Raw genomic sequence first — 20,717 nt, 5'->3', positions numbered from 1 at the left:
GCCTTAAATGAAGAATCATCATGAAAGGCTGCTTCTAACTCTCCCTGTGTGATTTTGGTCCTGTAAGATGTGGAATATGCTGGCCCTGATCCGGCAAAGCCTATGAGCATATGTTTAACTTAAAACATGCCAGTAGTCCCAATGAAAAACTACTCATATGCTTGCATTTAAGTAGGTGCTTAAGGCTCTTAAATCAGTGAGGCATTGCAATGCTGAGTACAGCAAAGCCTAAATACCTTTTAAAAATTTTAGCCTATATGTTTTGATGGATTGGGGCCTGCCTGCTTTGTACCTTGAAGAATCGGGCCTATATCCCCACAGCTATCTGTCTATCCTAGAACCACAACATAGTAGGAACATTTTTTACAGTTTTGTAGCATCATGGGCCAGGATGACAAGAGAGGTTTCTAAGAGGCAAGTCTCTCAGTAAGGATCCTTTTAGCTGTTGTCTAACATTGGACAAAACTCAGGGCTACAATCTCTTTTGCATCTCAATGTCCGGAGAGTTGACTTCAGCTGAGACAAGCTTAGTATTGGAGAGTATTAGTATCTGATTGAAAACACAAATGGGAACAAAAATCACTAAAATTTGGAAGTCATTTTCTTTCCACGGGTTTAGAAAAGGAACTCCTATTCTTTCAAAATATTCACAAACATGTTGAATAACAAAAGTTCCTTTTCAAAACCTATGGACTGAAAATTACTTCAGAATTTTTCATTCAAATTTTTAAAAAATTGTTGGTTTACAATTTTTTGAATGTTTTGGGGCTCTTTTTTTCTCCCCCCCTTCCCACTTTTCTCACATTTTAATCGCCCCCGTACCTCTTTTTCATTTTCCACAGAAAAAGGGAGAAAGAGAAAAAAGGAAAAGGAAGGGGAAAATAAAAAAAATCATAAATAACATTACTGAATAATTTTTTCATTTTCCAATTTTGTGAAAATTAAAAAGCCCCCAGAAAGTTTGTAAAAAAAGTTTTTTCTAAAAATTCTGATGTAAAGAACTAATTTTTAACAATAAAACGAAGTCTTCATATGGAAAAAAAATTAACCAGCCTTAGAATTAGTTAGAGGTGGACAAAGGTTAGGTTTCACAGAAGCTTATGCTCAAATGTTACTCTCTAAGGCCTGGGCTACACTAGTGGGGTGGAGGGTGTTCGAACTAGTGATGTGCAAACTTTTCCAGTCGCATGGGGCCACCTCTTACTATTAATGGAATCTATGTGTGCTGCTTCTATATTGCTGCCAGGCTGCATCGCAAGGGCAAGGCCAATACCTGCCCTTTTGTCTCTCTCCTCTTGGGTTTTCAGGATGGGGGAGGGCACGTATGATAGTCTCGGGGGGCAGAGCCAGTGCTGGGTGTGGAGGCTGGTGGGAGCAGAAATCGGCATGGGTGGCCTGCTGAGGTGAGTTGGGGGAGGAGGTTGTGCTCCATCCCCGACCCCATGTGGGGACTGGCACGAGCTGTCTGGCATCGCTGTTCAACCCCCCAAACATTCCTTCGTGCTCAGAGTGGCGCAGCTCACAGTTTGTGCACCACTGATCTAGGCTATCTCACTGCCAGTGCAGGATTGTTCTCTGAGAGCTAGCTAAGTAGCGGGATCTCAAAAAGGGGGAAAAAATGTTTGCTTTGTTCCTGTGGATGAATTTTGGCCAAAGTTGTGAAAGGCAGCATATATACCCTGAAGTGTACACAGCAGAGCCATCTACTCTCAGAGCCATTTTGGGAACTGTAATAATAATTCATATACTATTTTGGACTTTTATCTCAAGGCTCTTAATACACATTACTAACATTAAATGCACTTCTATTCTGAAAAGTATCTCTGTAAAAAGGCATTGTTGGGCTCCATATTTACTGGTGTCTAATGACTTGTGTTAAGTATGCTCAGCTTACTTCTTTTTATCTGCCAGCTTTGCACTTGCAGCCTACAATCCATTTCTTTTTCATACGTCACCAGCAGTAACAAAGATCTTCAGTGACTCCTCTGCAATGCCATTAACTTTCAGTAGGTTTGCATAGGTGACACCAAACAACTCTGTTGAAGTGTCACTAGAAGGAATAGAACCCAGCTCACACTAGCTGTGCAGGGCTAACAAAAATTAAAAGTAGTAAGTTTTATTATTAGCACTCACGCCAGCAGATCTGACTGAAATATGCATAGATACAGAGCTCTTGAATAAGAAAATGTAATTTTTATATAATTTATCTTCAGTGTAGACTTTTTTAATTAATTTAGCCTCACAACACAACTAAAAACTGCTTTAAGTTACAGCTGCCTGGCTGTTACAAGGGTTCACACAAGCTTAGTTGCTAGTCTGTGGGTACGTCTACACAGCAGCTAGGAGGTGTAATTCCCATGTTGGGTAGACGTGCATGTCCTAGCTCTGATTGAACTAGTGTGCTAAAAACAGCAGTGTTGACATGACAGCATGAGCAGTGGCTTGGGCTAGCGTCCAGATTACAGTCCTGTCTAAGATCCTAGGTATGTACTTGAGCAGCTAAACTGAGGCACCATCTGAGCCACAGCAACCACATTTCAGCCTAGTCTGCATTACCAAGTTAGGGCGATGTATGCCTTGCATCAACCCAGTTGTGCACGTGTCTACACTTAAGGATCTGTCTACACTACAATGTTTGGCTGATGCAAGTTACATTAAAATGCAACTGCCGCAGTTAGCATATTGCTCGTGTGCGTGCAGACTTGGCTCCTTGCATTGGCACTGTGTACATGCATCAGGAGTGCTTGTGTCGATGCACAGTGCTGCATCGTGGGTATTCTAGTGAGCAACCCACCACTGTTCAGCACGCTGTCTTGGGCATAAGTGAGTTGGGCAGGCATGACTGGGAGCAAGGTTTCAACTTCCCCTAAAGCAATGTTCTCCATCCCATAATATTGGAATCCCATAATTTTCACACCTGTTTTCAATTTCCCACAAACCAATGCGGGGCTTGTTGCTGTCTGCCATCTCTGACAGAAGCATGGAGCCTGCACAGCTCTGCACTATTGTCGTGAGCGTTGCAAGCACAGGAGGCACAATGCTCTGGTATTTGTAGAGCCGCAAGAACTGCAGGGAACATGACAATTTCTTGGAGGACAAATTGCCATGGAACATAGTGAGAACCAATTCATGGGCGTTGGTGGCATTCACAGAGCATCTGCAGACAGTGAAGCGCCACTTCTAGGTTGAAGAAATGAGCACCGACTGGTGGGATGGCATCGTAATGCAGGTTTGGGATAATAGGCAGTGGCTGCAGAACCTTTGGCTGTGCAAGGTCATATTCCTGGATCTCTGCACTGAGCTTGCCCCAGCCCTCCAACTCAGGGACACCAAACTGGGAGCAACTTGGACCGTGCAGAAATAAGTGGCAATCACACTGGACACTTGTAATGGTGGATTGCTACCTCTAAGTGGGAGTCATTTTGGAGTGGTATAGATGTGCAGACTCACCCCTGTGGCACCTCCTGCTGGTGACTTCCAGCTCCGCAGCGCCCTCTGCAGGCCAGTGATCCACCTGTCCCCTGGCCCCCATATCCCTCCCTAGACTCCAGTGTCCCTTTAACTGGGGTGCTGCCCCCTGGCAGTACCCCACCACTCTGGGTCTCCTCTCCCTGGGGAACTCCCAACCCACTATCCCCACTTTGCCTCATTTTTGGCTACTGCCCAGTGTCCATCTAGCCCCCATTCACTGGGGCAGACTGCAGTATCAGCCACTCATCATCCAGGGGTCTGGAGTGGCTGCCTATACCCACTTTCAGGCTGCCCCTCTGCACGCCCAATACCTAGATGGGCCTAGAACTAGGCCCTGCAGCCTGGGGAGTTGCTGGCCTAGGGCTTCCCAGCTCCGCCTCAGTCTAGGTCCCCTGGGTGAGTTTCCCAGCAGCCAGGCCTGTCTCCCTCTCCAGTCAGAGAGAGACTGCTCCCTCTGGCTTCCCTGGCCTCCTTATAAGGCCCAGTTACTTAGTTTGGGGCATGGCCCCAGCTGCAGCCACTTCCCTCAGTCAGACTGGGTTTTACCTTGCCCAGCCTCAGCTCTCTGCAGGGCTTTTCCAACCTCTCCAGAGTCAGAGCGCGTGCTCACCTCGCTACAAGTGGAAAATCCACAGTGAAGGCCATTGTGATGCAGGTGTGTAGGGCCATTAATAGTCTCTTGCTGCGGAGGATGGTGACTTTCAGCAATGTGCAGGACATTGTGGATGGAGCAATAGATGGCACGCATAGTCCTAGTTTGGCCCCAGAGCACCTTTCCATGGGGTACATCGACAGAAAGGGTTATTTTTCTACAGTTATGCAAGTGCCGTTAGATCACCAGGGATTTACTTCATTGCCATCAATGTTGGCTGGTCAGGGAAGCTGCATGATGCTTGCATCGTTCAGATAGCTACAAGCAGGGACCTTCTCTGCTAACTGGTGGATTTTACCGCTGGCAATGTTGAACTGCCAGTAGTGATCTTTGGGGGGACACAACCTACTCCTTACGCCCTGACTCATGAAGCTGTGTGCCAGCCATCTTGACAGCACCAGGGGAAGATTTAACTATCAACTCAGCAGGAGCAGAATGACAGTGACAGTGGGAGGGGACAACTAGGGTTGTGTAGTCGGAGGGGGTTTTATTGTCACCTTGTTGTCACCATCCCAGAGCTATAACCCACACTCAGTGAGTACCTGTGATGTGGGCTCTATTCACCACTGAACGGTGCCTCCTCCTGGTGGTTCTGGCAATTAGTTCTGCCAGGCCAATGCCCCTTCCTTCCATTGTCTCTTTCTCCAGTGTGCAGTCCCTCTCTCGCTCTAGGACCTGCTGTCCGAGTTGCTTTGTGACTCGGTCCTCCGACCGGGTCACTCAGCCGTTTCCCCTTCCAGGGTGAAGTCCTTCAAAGTCTCTTCTGTTCAAGCGGCATCGGGCAGTCCTCACGTCCACTGCCCTGACCCTCTCTCCTGCAGTGACCCAGGCAGTCTTCTAATTCATTGCCCCAAACAGTACCATTCTGCAGTGGTTTGTAGAGGAACCTACCAAGGGTCCTTTACCGAGCAGTCAAGGTCTGCAGCTTCCCTGACCTTACTGATCTCACTGCTGGACTACTTCTTCCCTGCTTCTACTCTTCCTTCTCCTTTACCTCAGGGAGTGGGACTTCAGGCTTCCTCCCTGCTGCCTTCCCACACTATTTCCAGTCTCCCAGATATATAGAAGCCCTGCCTCTTTCCTGACAGGTGAGCTTCCTTCTCATTAGCTCCCTCCATATAGCCCCACCCTGCAGGGTCCTAGATCCTGGGCTCCAGCCCGAGCCAAGAAGTCTACACAGCAATAAAACAGCCCCACAGCCTGAGCCTGAGTTGGATAGCAGGGGCCAGCTACAGGTTTTACTTTTCTGTGTAGACATGCCCTAAAAATCATGGACTCAATAGAAACACTGGATTTATAGCTTATTACAACAATCTATAACCCACTTACAACAACCATCCCTGCTGCTTCCCCCTCCCTTCCTTTCCTTCCTGTGACCGGAGTGGTCTTAATGAGCCATTTCACCTTGAGTGGTTCCTTGAAATATGTGTTAACTACACTGCTCTACAGCCAAAATGCTTCTGAAATAAATGTAGTCCAACTTTACTAATTCTGGGTCACTGAGAACAAAAATGATGCTTAAAATTGTTGATTGGCTCTAGTTTTCAAGATATGCTATTGGGTCAGTATATATGACCCTTGACTTGGGAATGGCGGAGGATAAGTGAGTTATAAAGGGAAGGGATCTCAATTTAAACCAGAAATGACTAAAATACATCTTTGACTGGATCTATGAATAAATCTATGACTGGGTTTGGACAGTACTTGCTTTTAGGCAAGTACTGTCCAAATGAGTGATGCAATCTGAAGCTGGTACTGCGTCATACATGATATGAATTGCATCATGTTATTCCTAGAAGTCATGGATGATGCAATCATAACGAAGCTTACATCACTCTGCTGAACAAATTGCCCTATATCAGCTCTAGAAATCATACAGTGTCAGTGCTCTCTTATTTGTCAGTGTTTGATTTTGCAAAGGGACACATTTCTGTTTAGCCAAAGCGAGCAGAGATGCCTCGTACTTGTGTGAACAGTGCAGATAACTTCTGCTATGTTTGTGGTGAAGAGACTTTTGCATCACAAAAGCTCAGTATAACCACTCTGGTTAAGAAAGCCTATCACCTTTATTTTGGCTGCAAAATTGGAGACCAGGACAAGAGGTGGGCCCCACACATATGCTGCAAACACTTGTGCAACAAATCTTGGCCAGTGGTTGAACAGGAAAACGAAATCTATGCCTTTTGCAGTGCCAATGATTTGGAGAGAGCCAACAGATCATGCCAGCAATTGCTACTTCTGCATGGTGCCTCCAGTTGGGAAAGGTGTGTTTAAAGGAGAAAAAGTGGACTGTGCATTATCCAAACATTCCATCAGCTATACGCCCAGTACCCCACGGAGAAGGACTGCCGGTTCCTGATGCACCAGAATCATTCTCACTTGAGTCAGACGAGGAAGAGGAAGAGGATGAAACTTCTGGTCCTGAACCATCAATGTCACCAGACCCACATTTTCTCCCATCCTCCCCCTCTGAACCACACCTCATAAACACAAGGTGAACTGAATGACCTTGTCAGGGATTTGGAACTACCCAAGAGTAAGGCAGAGCTATTGGGCTCCAGACTACAGCAGTGGAATCTCCTGGCAGGCTATCAGGGCAAATGGAGCCCATCAATGCTTGCAGACTATTGCTGGACAGTGACAAGAGATGCTCCATTTAATGAATACAAGAAACAAGCCAAGAAGCGCCGAGTAGACACTGAATAGGACTAAACTATGTACATAATAGTTTTTTGCCTTTTGTTTCATAATAATTTTATTTATATAACCCTTTTGCTGATTTTTAAAGTGTTACATAAACAGGACATGTAAAGCAACCATAAACACATGAAAAGACCTAGGTTTACAATTTATGATTAAAACTCTACTATCTACACAATATACATAGACATAAAATGTAAAAACTTAAAATATCTTAGAAACAGTAGCCAATCAGTTGTTTTAATTGTCATATTTGAATTCAGCACATCAAAATACATAATAAATATCACATTTTATCTCTGAAGCAGACGACTTCTCAAAAATTGTAGACCAGTGCTACTTATACTAAGCAATCTGTTGAACCTTGAATTTAGCAGTGGCACTCAGGTTCCCAGACCTGAAGAAGAGATCTATGTAAGCTCGAAAGCTTGTCTCTCTCGCCAACAGAAGTTGGTCCAATAAAATATATTTCCTCACCCACCCTGTCTCTGACTGTTCCTGGGACCATCACGGCTACAACAACACTGCACAGACACAAGGGTTATGAGACAAGCTCAGTGAGGAGCTATATGGCTTAAAGAGGCTTTCAAAGAGCACTTTAACTGCACTCAACCTGGCGCTGCAGTTTGGGGGCCTGTTAGGAATTGTGTGATGCTTGCTGCACATCTGTGCATATGTCACCGACATTGCAGCTAGTAATGTTGGGATGCTTGCTATACATTTATGATGACTACTCTGTTTGGCATTGGCCTCTGAGTTGTGAGTATACAAGACCACAACTTTCACTGCCACCAGGCATCGTGCCCCCGCAGCATTTCAAATATAGACAGGCCCTTATATTTTTACTGCACTAACGTGCTCAGAGCTAGAGCATGTACATCTTCTCAGACTAGAATTACACCTCCTGACTGCAGTTTAGACACACCCTAAAACTGTCTTCACTGCAGTTAACTCAAGTTAACTCCTCTTGAATTAACTTAGTTTGAGTGCAAAACAATTGCAAAATGACCCTAGAACAGCACAAAATAATTTTATTAGTGATTGTATTAGCAGCAGCGGAGTTTTGGTAACTTCAGCGTCGCCTACACCCCGTGATGGGCCAGCCAACTTGAGTTAAAAGCACCAATGCAGTCCAGTTTTGGGTTCTTGAGTATGTCCACACTACAGTGTATAGAGTAGACATACCCAAGATGGTTTTGATCCAGCGAGCTCGAATAAGAATAGCAGTGAAGTCACAGCAGATTGAGTGGCCACATGGGCTGCACAACACCATCCAGGACCCTGGGTATGTATGTATTTGAGCGGTTAGCCTATGCTGCTGCGGATTCATTGCTATTATTATTTGAGCTAGCTAGTTCAATGCTAGCTGGTATACGTCTACGTGTGCTGCAGTCACACTGCTCGCTGCAATGTACAGCCATGAGTGTGATTTACAGCTCATGCAGCCATACCTCTGGTAACTTTAATCTAGCTAACTCACTAAAAACAGCAGTGAGGATGTGGCAGTGTGGGCTGCACAAGGCTGTCTGACCCCCCGAGTATGTACTTTCATTGCTAGCCCAAGCTAGGGTGACCAGATGTCCCGATTTTATAGGAACAGTCCCGATTTTTGGGTCTTTTTCTTATATAGGCTCCTATTACCCCCCACCCCCGCCCTGATTTTTCACACTTGCTGTCTGGTCACTCTAGCCCAAGCTGAAGGCCACGCTCTCACTGCTGTTTTTAGTGAGCTAGCTAGCTTACAGCTAATGCTGGGACATCTGCGTGTACTGTAGTTGCAGCTCAGAGGTACTCGTATGCCTACACAGCAAATGATGATGTGATTGTAGCACAGATAAGCATACCCATGCAAGCTTTAATATAGCTAGCACAGCTACCAGTAGTAGTGTAGACATGGTGCCCAGGGCTTCGGCACAGGCCTTCCCAAGCTACAATCACACCTTCACTTGCAGCATAGACCTACCCTAGTGTGGGGATGAGACTTGAGGTAGGGTATGTCTCCAGTGCAATCAGAGCTAGGCATAGCTGAGATAACTTTGAGCCGTAGCTTGCTTGAATAACAAGAACAGTGAAACTGGCAGCATAGGCTAGCTGCATGGTTACGTTGCAGGGTCCCCCATGGGTGGGTTTGTACAACCTGTGCTGCCAACTGACCTGCTTTAGCTTCACTGTTATTTGTGATTCAAACTAGCTAGATCAAAGCTAGCTTAGCTATGTCTACCCATGCTGCAGTCACACCTCTGACTATAGAAGTACCTTTACTGGGGCACCACTCAAGTTAGCTTAGCCATGAAGACAAACCCATAGTCAGACAGTTTTCAACAGCCACAGTTTCTTGTGATGTACATGAAAATCTGGTTGTATCTTTGCGATATTGCCAACACCAAGCATTCAGCGATCATAGAATTTCAAATCAAGTTCATGGTCTTGGTCCTTGTGCTCAAAGCACTCCGTGGCCAGTATATCTAAAAGATCAATGGTGGTTGACAACTTCAGTCCTCTGGTACATGGGAGTTCTTAGCACTAAAACTCATCTGTGCAGGAGAGACCGTGTGATCTGAGATTGTGGAATGAACACCTCAGAAACTAAGGAGCATCACAAACCTCACCATCTTCCACTCCAAGTGCAAGGCACTTTTCTTTGAGCTTGCCTTTTCAAACATAAACAGGTGTATTTATTAGCTCCCCAAAACCAAACAACAAACCCCTTATCACAACAAGGCACCCATAACCAGCTTGTGAAGTAGGCTAGGAATATAATTCGATATATTAACTTTGAATGTCTAGGAATACAACAAAGCTCAAAACTGCTTTGAATTAAATCGAGAACATGCCTGAAAACCAAAGGGAGCTGGAACCCTTCTCCCATTTTTAGCTGGGCATAGGAAGAGATGTGTGAGTTAAAGCAATGCTTGCACAGGAAGTGTTCGTTCTAATCACCATCAACAACTGCAGTGGAGTGTGATGGAAAATAGCAAAAATATCCACAGTTAATAATAACACTTTGCATTTCAGTAGCACCTTCCATCCAGAAGTCTCAGCTCACTTCAAGTCACTCAGGAATTGAGCTTCACAGGAGGCTTGAGTTAGATAAGTATTATCCCTGTTTTACGGATTGGGTGACTGAGGCACAGAGAGTTTAGGTCGCACAGGAAGTCTGTGCAGAGCAAGGAATAGACCACAAGCCCTGGGTATCGGAATACCTAGATACACTGGAGATATTCTCTGACTGGTTTTAAAACTACTTCAGCTAAACTGAGTTTAAAATTATTTAGAGAGATAGTGTGGACTCAGTTTTAGATGATTTAAGTTGGCTTGATCTATTTTTACGGAATGGGTTCCAAGACTGTTTGAGGTTAGAAAATGCTTCCAGTGTAGACAAGGCCCCATGTGCAAGTTTAAGCAGAAGGTGCGCTAAAAAATGGTATCAACAACATATTTAAGTTGAGGAGCTAATGAAAGGGAATGGAAGAAAGAACTAGGTGCTGAGCTAAGAAATGGCTTCTTATTTTTCTCTGTAAAACATTAATTATCTTAATATTTTGTTTAATTCTAAATTAATTACATTTTTCTTTTCCTTTTACAGTCATATTTTGAAAACAGTTGCGCTGGGTCAGGTGCTTTCCTTGTTTATCTGTGGGACTGCTGTTGCAAGCCAGTATTTAGCAGAACAGTACAAAGTGAACACTCCAATGCTACAAAGTTTTATCAACTATTGTTTGCTTCTTCTAGTTTATACAACAATTTTGGCATTTAGGAGAGGTATGTGAAATACTGTAGGAGGGATTTTGGTTCATAAAACTCTGTTTTCCTTGCATACTTTTCAGATTACTGCACTAAAACAGTGAGACATGCACTCTGTGAAGTATGGGCCAACTGAACACCATGAGAGATATCATAAAAGTAGGGGTCCACTCCTGCACCCCTGACATCAATGGTAAAACACCCAATGACTCCAGTAGAAACAGGATTGGGCAGTAGAAGAGTGAATGCACCTGAATATTGTAGGGAGAGTAAAGGAGGTTTTATTTGTTTCATAATTACTTTAAAATATATACAAATTTTTTTTTAAATGATCAGTGATAGCATAGTGAGAAGCTGGCAATTTTATGGCCCTGACCCCGCCTTCAGATAGGCACGAGTGGACGCCTTTTCTTGTACAGAACCCCACTGAAGTCTGTGGACCTAATTCTCAGTTACTGAATTCCTGTACTTCTGGCAGGAATGAAGAGGGGGAGGATGTGACCGCAAAGGCAGCTTTAAGATACCTTTTCACTTCCCATGTTCTGGGCTATATAATGCTATGCTCAGCCTTTTGGATAAATTAGAGCCGTCCTGAGGCTGCTGCTTTCCTTATTCATCTTCTCTTTAAACAGCCCTAGTCTTATCAGTTTCTTTTCAGATCAAGCTCTTTCTATGGGGGAGGGACAGCTCACTGGTTTGAGCATTGGCCTGCTAAACCCAGCATTGTAAGTTCAATCCTTCAATTCCCATTTAAGGAACTGGGGTGAAAATCTATCTGGGGATTGGCCCTGCTATGAGCAGGGTGTTGGAGTAGATGACCTCCTGAAGTCCTTTCCAAGCCTGATATTCTGTGCCTTTAATCATTTCTATTGCCTGTCTGTGGGCTGCATTCTGTTTCTACTTTACCTTTCTTCAGATAGGCCACCTAGAACCAAACACAGTAATATTAGATATACCTTAAAAAGCAAGAGCTCTGAAATAAATATCCAGCATTCCTTTTGAAACAAATGTATATTGACTGAAGTTTTCTCTAACCAGGCAGTGACAGCATTTTGCAAATTCTGAAAAGGAAGTGGTGGAAGTATATTCTGTTGGCACTAGTAGATGTCGAAGCTAATTACACAATTGTAAAGGCTTACCAGTACACAACCCTAACCAGCGTTCAGGTATGGGTCCTTTTACCTTTCTGATTTGCTGCTTTTAAATCCGTTTGAATCCATTGCTAACATGAGATTTTGTAATGCAAATATGGAACCATTTTAAAATGGAAAAGGTTGTCAATATATCGAGTCCTCTCTGCAGTCTTGGGAATGGAGCATGCTGTGCCATGAGTAATAGTTCTGGGAAGCAGTGAACATTTGCTCATGGTATCCAGTCCCAAGTCTGTTGAGTACAGCTATTATTTTGTAGAGCCGGAGGACTGAGGAGGAGAAGGGGCAGCCGCGCAGCCAGCTGCCAGAGAGAAGCAGCGCTTTCCCCTTCAAAGCACCACTTCTCTCCAGCCAGCTTTGAAGGGGAAAGCGCTGCTTCTTTCTGGCCCCTGGCTGCGCGGCTGCCCCTGCTTCTCCATGGGCCGGAGGACTCAGGGCCACATTCTGAAAGGGGCTTCGGAGCTGCAGGCCAGGGCCCCGGGACCCCCGTAGCCCAGGGCCCTGCAGCCCCTAAAGCCTCTGTGTTCCAGGTGGCCCTGCCTGGCTGGGGGGGAGGAGCTTCCCCGCTCCCTCTCTCCCTCCTTCCCTCCTCCAGCCACCCTTTTTTTCCCTCTGGCAGCGGTCCTGCCGCGCCCCCCCAGAGAATCATCTTGCGCACCCCCTGGGGTGTGCGCACCCCTCTTTGGAGACCACTGATCTAGCAAATAAAGACATAACAAGATCCAGCTGAAGTTGGAAAAATTCAAACTGAAAGTAAGATTTTTTTTTTAACTGAGGGTGATTAACCATTGAAACAGATTACCAAGAAAAATGACCCATCCTTTGGATGTTTAAATCAAGATTGGAACTCTTTCTAAAAGATGTGCTCTAGCTCAACCACAAGTTATTGGCATTATTGGGCTAGATGTAGGAATCACTGGCTGAAATTCTGTGGAGGTCAGAATGGATCATCTCATGGTCCCTTCTGGGCTTAAAAATCTATTAAAGTTTTTATTTTAAAAATGATTTTTTCGGTCTGGGCTGGAGGGCTGTATGATGATTAGAAAACTAGTGAAATGGTGACTGCATTTATCTATAAATAGTGAAAGGGACATTTTTAGACAGATTGTCTAAAACTCTTTGCTTTTGCTTCTTTCTGGTAAAACCTATTTGATATCATGCAGAGGAGGCTTTGTTAAAGATTCAGCAATCTCAGATAAATTCCCTAATATCTCTGGCTGGTCTTTCAGCAAAATCAGGGAAGACAAGATTTTACCCTCCTGACATTTCTAAAGGTTAAAAAAAAAGATAGCAGAAAACAAACAAACATCCTTAAACACTCTCCCCACAACGTTTGACTTTATCCATCACTGAGAACCAGAAAGGGGACAAACACAGTTTTAAAAAATCCTTTGCAGGTCACATTTAAGTGCTTCATTCTATGAGACAACCACCTTAGAGCTTAGTTGTGATTTATCCCTAAGCAGATGCACAGGGGAGTAACTGGACATAAGGCTGTATAGCTTGTATGGCTGGGCAGGTCTTGTGAGTCTGTGCATGGTGGAGGGAAGAGACAGAGCTTTGTGTCTGATGCTCATTTCTCTGAGCAGCTGGGTTGGAGTGGGGGGCAGAGACTAGACAGAGCAATGGTAAAGCTCTCTTACATGTCACTGGCTGGATGAGAAGGGGGAATATAAAGAAGGTAGAAGTGGGCTGTTGTCGCAAATTCCCTTCACCTGCCCAAAAGTATTAGCTCAAGGGAAACTGATGCAGAGGGACATCTCAGGCTATGTCTATACTGCAGGTGCTACAGTGGCACAGCTATGGTGCTGCAGCAGCGTTGTAGTGTAGACATTTGCTACAAGGAAAAAAGGATTTTTTTCCCTCGAGAGGGGGTAGCTAGGTCAAGAGCAGAATTCTTCCATCAACTTTGTGGTGTCCTGGGCTTAGGTCAGCTTAGCTACATCGCTCAGGGGTGTGTATTTTTACATCACTGAGTGACACGGCTAGGTTGACCTGTTTTAGATGTAGATCAGGCCTCAGAGTCACCATTCCTTTCTGGAACTCCTCCTGGGATGGGGTAGTTAAAAACCTCCCTACACAGGGCTGAAAGTAAACTCTTAACCTAGCCTTTAATTACAGGTAATGGAGTAACAGAGCTGTGAAATCTAGAACAATGTGCATTGTTGTTCCAGCAGATAAATGACAACTTTAGTTTAACACTAGACAAAACCACAGAATTCAGTGGTGCCAGAGGAAGTGTAAATGTTTTCATTCTTACGATAAAGCAAATGCCACACTGGAATGTTTGGTCAGAACATGTTCTCATAACAGCCTTGGTAGGTCCCTGTACATCTGTGGCCTTCTCAAATAGGGCAAACTGGAGAGAATCCAGGGAACAAAGAAAAAATTGATAGCAGGATTAGACGGAGCATGTGATTTATGAAGCACAATTAAGATTTAACCTGTGACAATTCCTCTTTCTGCTGTATTGATTTTAGTTGAAATATTCTGTATAGATATGAGCAAGTGAAAACATGGAGTAGTAAACAAAAGTCATTTCGCAGCCTTGCTTTTGTAAGTGGTAATCACACTTCAGTAACAGGAGTATGCAGAATAAAACACTGAAATGGTGTATTTAAAAAGGCAAAAAGTAACAGTGAACATTAAGGACGGAGGGCTAAATCTTGGTCATGGTATTTACGTGAGAAGTTCCATTGATCTGGCACTTATGTTTGGGTGTGACTCCAGGAGATCAGTTTTTAATAGGCTTGTTTTAGTTCTGGTAAGTTTCAGTGATTTGAAGTACAATGTACAGGGCTCTGTGGGAAGCTGGACCTAAATTTGGGTGTAGTCCCTTGACCCTCACTTTCTGTGGCATCCATTGAGGCAGACTAGAAAGTCAACATCAGTTTCTGGCAAATTCCTACAGGAAAGGTGTTTTTTGTTTTTACCGAATTAGATATAAAAAATGAATAATGCAATTGACACAATGTTCTTTGTGTTACTTAATTTTCTGTTACATTCAATCTGTTTTATACTGCAACCCAGTTTTCAGTTTTGAGTATACTACAGAGTTTATGATAATGCATTGCTGTATTGTAGATGTTTTCTGGAAGAAACTGGAGGCTTTGGAAACTGGCTATGGGATAATTGTTTCCCTCAAAAATTCTTTACAGCTTTCCTTTCAGTACCACTAAATGAACCAAAACATAGTTTTTTCAGCAGAAGCCATTTTAAAAATGCAGGGCCAGATTTTTGTCTCAGTCACATTAGTACAAAACTGCAATAACTCCGTTATTTTTACTGGATTTACTCCAGATTTTCACTGGTGTAATTGGGATCAGAATCTAGCTCGTAGTTCAGATTTCAAAGTAGAAAAAGGGAAAAAGAAAAAAACCCGGATGAGCATGACCAGATTTAGCTACTTTTGTATGGCAAAATAAAACCACATAAAAAGAGAAAAAAGTGAAATCCAAACAGAAGTCCTCTTTCTAGTAGTTCAGTGGCCCCTGGAGGAACTTGGGTTTAGCAGCAACATTTTCACTCCTAATGATTAGTAAGGGTGAGCAGACCCATTGTGAATATAATACGCTTAGTTTATAGATACGAGAGACTTTCCACTCAGTAGCATCCACACCTGCCTAAGTCACATATTGGCTTTGATGGCAAAATGTGGGCCCGATTCCCCTCTGACCTAAACTGGCTTTACACTGGTGTCACTTCATTGACTTCCATAGGCTTACTTTTGATGTTCTTGTGGAGAATGAAGTCCATGTTTGCCTTCTGGATGGTGAAATCAAGATTATTATTTTTTTGGCAGGTTTCTAATTAAAAAGTGTTTCTCTATACACATAGCTGCTGGACTGCTTTGGGATCCCTGTGTTGATGGCTCTATCATGGTTCATTCTGCGTGCAAGATACAGACTCATCCATTTCATTGCTGTTGCTGTCTGTCTGTTGGGTGTGGGAGCTATGGTTGGTGCAGACATATTAGCTGGGAGGCAGAACAGTGAAGGTAAGGAATTGGTCATCATCTGGGAAGAGTGTGGAGACATGGGTTTCATGACATTCTTACTTTCAAAGAGGAGACAAAAGAAGAGAAATGAATGGGTTTGGCTCTATTACAGGGTGACACCCTCTATTTCAGGTTAACATCCTTCCAAACTCTAGGACTTCTGTCTTTTCAGACTGCAGACATGGAGGTGGAGCCATATGTTACAGGATTCTCTTCTACTTGTCCCGGAGAACAACACTCCCGCTTTTGGTTCCTTTGTTGAAGTGTAATAGCTCCTCACTCCCCAAAGACAGTATTTGAGGACTTGTATTCAGACTTATGGGGATAGTGGTATCCGTTTGCCTGCAGACCTGGGTTAATGGTACTGCCTCAAAGACTGAGGCCAAGATTCTCAAAGGTATTTAAGTGCCTAATTCTCATTGATTTCATTGGGAGCTAGGCATCCAAATACCTTTGAGGATCTAGGACCAAGTTCATTAAGCCCTGCTCCTATCTTTTTGCACCACTCCAAAAGCATGAAGGGGCCAGAAGGCTAGCAACTCTCTGCAGCTGGAGATACTGCTTGTATAGGGGAATCCCTGCGTGGCATAGAAGTCGGTGTCAGGGGCATGCTGGGGATGGAGGAAGTGTGGCCAGGAAGGGTGGCTCCTTGAGGCCAACGGCCAACTGGGCATAGATTAGAGCAGGATTAGGGCTGCTCTAAACTATGCTGGGGCCAAAACAATCTTGACCCAGCATCAACATTAGGGAGCCACATCGAGATCCTCTGCAGCTTGCCCATTTCCTTGGGTTGCCAACATTGTATTTCAAGAATAAGGGACCATTTCCTTAGTACCTCTGCCCCACCCCTCATTCTGATATCATTATTAATTATCATTATTAATAATTAGCAGTACTTATCTACCTTCACCAGGGGTATTTCTTGCTGCTTTTTGCAGCACTCAGCAACTCCTGATCCTGTTGTACAAAGTTGAAAAAATAAGGGACGTCCCTTATTTTTTCATTTCTGTACAACAAGATCATTGGCAACCCTCCTGTGTACAGCATTTATTGGGTGCAGCTGAGTACTGTGGCCTATGTCTATGTTTATCTCTTTTAACCTCTCCTCAAATAAAACCTTGCCCTTTAGATTTTGGAGTTAATTAAAACTTCTAGTAATTAGTACTGTTGCAAACCAAAGAGCGTGTGGATGAGTTCTCTTTGGCTAGAGCTAACATATCAACATGTTTTTAGTCCAATTAGAAAACTTACTATGGGCCCAGAACTGCAACTGTTAAATACACTGAATAGCACCTACTTACACAACCAGCCTCATTGATGTCAGTGGGTCTTTTCATATGACTTAGGCTTTGTCTACACTACCGAGCTTTTAGCTATCTCAATTATCAGAGGGATAGCCATGTTAATCTGGATCTGTAAAAAGCGACAAAAAAAGAGTCCTGTGGCACCCTATAGACTTACAGACGTAAATCCTAGCAGAAACGAGTCAAGGTGAACCTCAGGTGGGAGGTGTAGTTTGACTTCAACTAGCTACATGGAGGTAAAACCCCCTTCTGCCTTGTCTCCACCAGGATTTTACAGCTATCTCAATGTAAAAAGACATCTGTTTTGTAGTGAAGGCATAGTCATAGTGCTACTTGACATTAGTAAGCATGACTAATGTTTGATAATGGGCTCTTCAGTCTAGCAAAGAAAGGTATAACATGATCCAGTGGCTGGAAGCTAAAGCTAGACAAATTCAGGTGTAAATTTTTAACGGTGAGAGTAATTAACCATTGGAACAATTTATCAAGGGTTGTGGTGGATTCTTCATCACTGACAATTTTAAAATCAAGATTGGATTTTTTCTAAAAGATCTCCTCTAGGAATTATTTTGGGGAAGTTCTATGGGCTGTGTTATACAGAAGGTCAGACTTGATGATCACAATAGTCTCTTCTGGCCTTAGAATCTATGACAGAATAGAGTCCAAAGGGAAAATCTTCCTTCCCTGAGATTTCTAGATTTGTCATGATTCATCCATCATAGATACAACATAGATATACTTCTTGCAAGAAGTGTCTTAGTCCTTCCCCCAGCTCCCAGTCATGTTTCCTAAAGAATGACTATCAAACTGCTTGGGGAAGAGGTTTTAAATCAAATCAAGGACTTTAATGAGAGCAACGACCTGGCTATTGAACTGATGTATAAGGGCATTACCTGAAGACTGTTGGCATTACAGGGAATCCCATTAGTATAGTATAAAAGGCTTATTTTAGCCCATATCATGCAATCACAGACTTGTAGCACTCATTTAAGAGCTTTCATAGACTTTGAGCCTAATTCAGCTCCCCCTGAAATCAATAAATTGACTATAATGGGAGCTGAATCAGGCCCTTAATGCAGAAGAACTGAATCAATGGTCTGAAAGGTAGGATTCTTCTGGATTCTGCTGGAATGCCCACACAGTGCTTAACCCTAGCAGAACTAGATAGAACTGGACCTTACTAAGTGTGTTTTAACCTTTAAAATAAAAACCAAAAGCTAAACTGGTCCCAAACTTTTCAAGGGCGGCTGGAGCCTTTGGCATTGTCAGTCTTCGGTTTGCAAGTGATCGGTCACAAGCAGAACAGAAACAATCCCCTCTCCTAACCTGAAAGGTAGAGACATTAGAAATAAACTTGTTTATTTAAAAAAAAAAAAAAAAGCTAAAAAGTGTTTACAGTATTTCCCTTTTTGTGTATTAATATTTCTGTACAGGAAGTGACGTGGTGGTTGGCGATGTCTTAGTTCTGCTGGGTGCTTCTTTGTATGCCGTTTCTAATGTGAGTGAGGAATACATTGTGAAAAATCTGAGCAGAGTGGAGTTTCTAGGAATGGTGGGCTTGTTTGGGACTTTTATCAGCGGTCTACAGCTGTAAGGATCTAATATTTTTACTTTAACCCTAATTAAGAACACACTGCAGAATGATTTCTTTGTGTACAACCAAATGGTGCTATTGTTTTTAAATTAATTCATTGTTAAGTCTGCATTTACCTAGGCATTTGGGGTCCTTTTTGTTGATCTGCAGCATGCATTTCATTTTCTTTTTACATCTGCTGCCAGGACCCCAAGCAGCAAAAACCCCCCAAAACCCCAATCTACCGCGCCGCTTCATTCTTTGGCGGCAATTTGGCGGCAGGTCCTTCCCTCTGAGAGGGACTGAGGGACCCACCACCAAATTGTCGCCGAAGAGCCGGATGTGCCGCCCCTTTCCATTGGCCGCCCCAAGCACCTGCTTGCTCTACCAGTGCCTGGAGCCGTCCCTGTCTGCTGCCTAGGTCATACACGCTGCTGCTTCATATAGCACTCTTGAGGCCCAATCCTGCAAACCTGTCTGAGTGTGGGCCCAGATCCTCAAAGGCATTTAGGTGCCAAACTTCCATTGATTTCAATGGGAGTGCGGTACCTAAATACCTCTGAGGATCTGGGCTATAGTCTGTATTTGTGTGAATAGTCTCATTGACCTTCATGGGACTACTCATGTGACAAAAGACTACTCATAGGATTGCATTTCTGTAAAAGTTTTTCCAGTGGGAAGCTGCAGGAGTTACGCCCCGGCACACTGACTTCTATGATTTTCTAATGTGACTAAAAAATCAGTGTTAAAATGTATTTAGAAAGGAAACAGAATTAAAGAGGGGTATTTGTGATGTTTAAGTTTGAATTTAAAAATGAGGCAACATTTACTACTGCAAACAAACATAGAGACAGAGAGAGCAGGCAAACAAGGCCTACTAATTAATTCTGTGTTCCTCACTCAGCTTCACAGTTAATCATTTTCTCAGATGGTATGTTAAATACCAAGTGAACCCATGAAAGGCAAAGAGCCTTTTTATTTAACTCTTATGTATTCTTTCCTTATTATAAGAGAGAAAGAAAGTCAAAGCACTTCTTATACATGCTCATAATTAAATCCACTATTTGAATACATAGTGAAAACAATGCAAAGTAATTTCACTTGGCCATGTCTTTTCTTATGTAGAGCCATTGTGGAACGCACGGACATAGCTCACATTCAGTGGAACTGGAAAATTGGTATGTGTACATTAAAATTATGTATAAATTTAAAAACCTCAGAAAAATGGATAATTGGTTGAATTTATCAGAGCTATGATGTCTTCATTTCCCTTTATTTCATTTGCTGGCATAAAACAAGCAACATTCATGTTGTGTTTTTTAAAAAAAAGCTGTACTCTATGCAAACTCTGGGTAGCAAAGAGCCGGTTTTAGACCCCAAAATCCACATAGGTCCATGGAACTGAACCACATTGACTGCCAAAGTACAGAAGACCCAATCAAGACAGAAGTTATGGCATTGGCTGCTATTTCATAATATTTTACTCATGCCACCAACATCATTGTTGTCTTGACAGGGTTTGTTTCAGCCAGAATATTTCAGGCAGATGCTGGTGTCTCCTCTAGGCAAAGTTAGTCTTAACTAGAGCTGATTGGAGGACAGAAATTCAGCTTTGCAAACAATCAAGATTTCAGAATTTGGCTTCATTCCGAATCTGAGTGAAAACCAAAAATCTTGAGATTCTCTGCAAAGGAAAATTCCAAGCTAAAATTTATTTTGGATCAATCAAAATGTTTCATTTCAATTCCAGCATTATAATTTTGTGTCATATAATATAAGATTTAAAAACTTGAAATGAAATGTCATTTCAAAATGAAAATTTGAGAAGTTTTTGCTTTGAAAGGGTCAAAATGGGATGTTTCAACCTGTTGCAGTTTTTCTGATTTCTTCTGAAATTAAACTCCAGCAAAAATGACGTGATTTCATGAAGTGTTTTATTTTAGATGGAATTGCATATTCTGATGGAATATGATTCCATCAACATTTCTCTGACCAGCTCTAGTATTATCCAACGAAGACTGAAGGAACAGGATTATTCCTTTTTTTGATGTTACAGGCCCCCTCCTTCATCTCCCTGTGATCAATGTCTGTATAGAAATTCAGTACCTCCTCCCTACCTTTCATC

General features: G+C 43.1%; 1 protein-coding gene across 3 annotated transcripts in view; it reads left to right on the top strand.

Moving 5' to 3' along the window:
• The window catches only part of SLC35F2 (solute carrier family 35 member F2), a 48,880-nt gene that overhangs the window by 10,345 nt on the left and 17,818 nt on the right, over window positions 1-20,717 (top strand). The window contains exons 3-7 of one of the 3 annotated variants that reach the window (XM_050928064.1): window positions 10,410-10,585; window positions 11,606-11,733; window positions 15,556-15,715; window positions 18,453-18,609; window positions 19,718-19,770. In XM_050928064.1, coding sequence (XP_050784021.1) covers window positions 10,410-10,585; window positions 11,606-11,733; window positions 15,556-15,715; window positions 18,453-18,609; window positions 19,718-19,770 — 674 coding nt within the window. Of the gene's footprint in view, window positions 1-10,409; window positions 10,586-10,650; window positions 10,761-11,605; window positions 11,734-15,555; window positions 15,716-18,452; window positions 18,610-19,717; window positions 19,771-20,717 lie in introns of all 3 variants that reach the window. The other 2 variants (XM_050928083.1, XM_050928073.1) reach the window with 2 other exon arrangements.

Source organism: Gopherus flavomarginatus, chromosome 1 (genome assembly GCF_025201925.1).
Source record: "Gopherus flavomarginatus isolate rGopFla2 chromosome 1, rGopFla2.mat.asm, whole genome shotgun sequence".
NCBI lineage: Eukaryota > Metazoa > Chordata > Testudines > Testudinidae > Gopherus > Gopherus flavomarginatus.
This window is presented reverse-complemented; position numbering and strand designations above follow the sequence as displayed.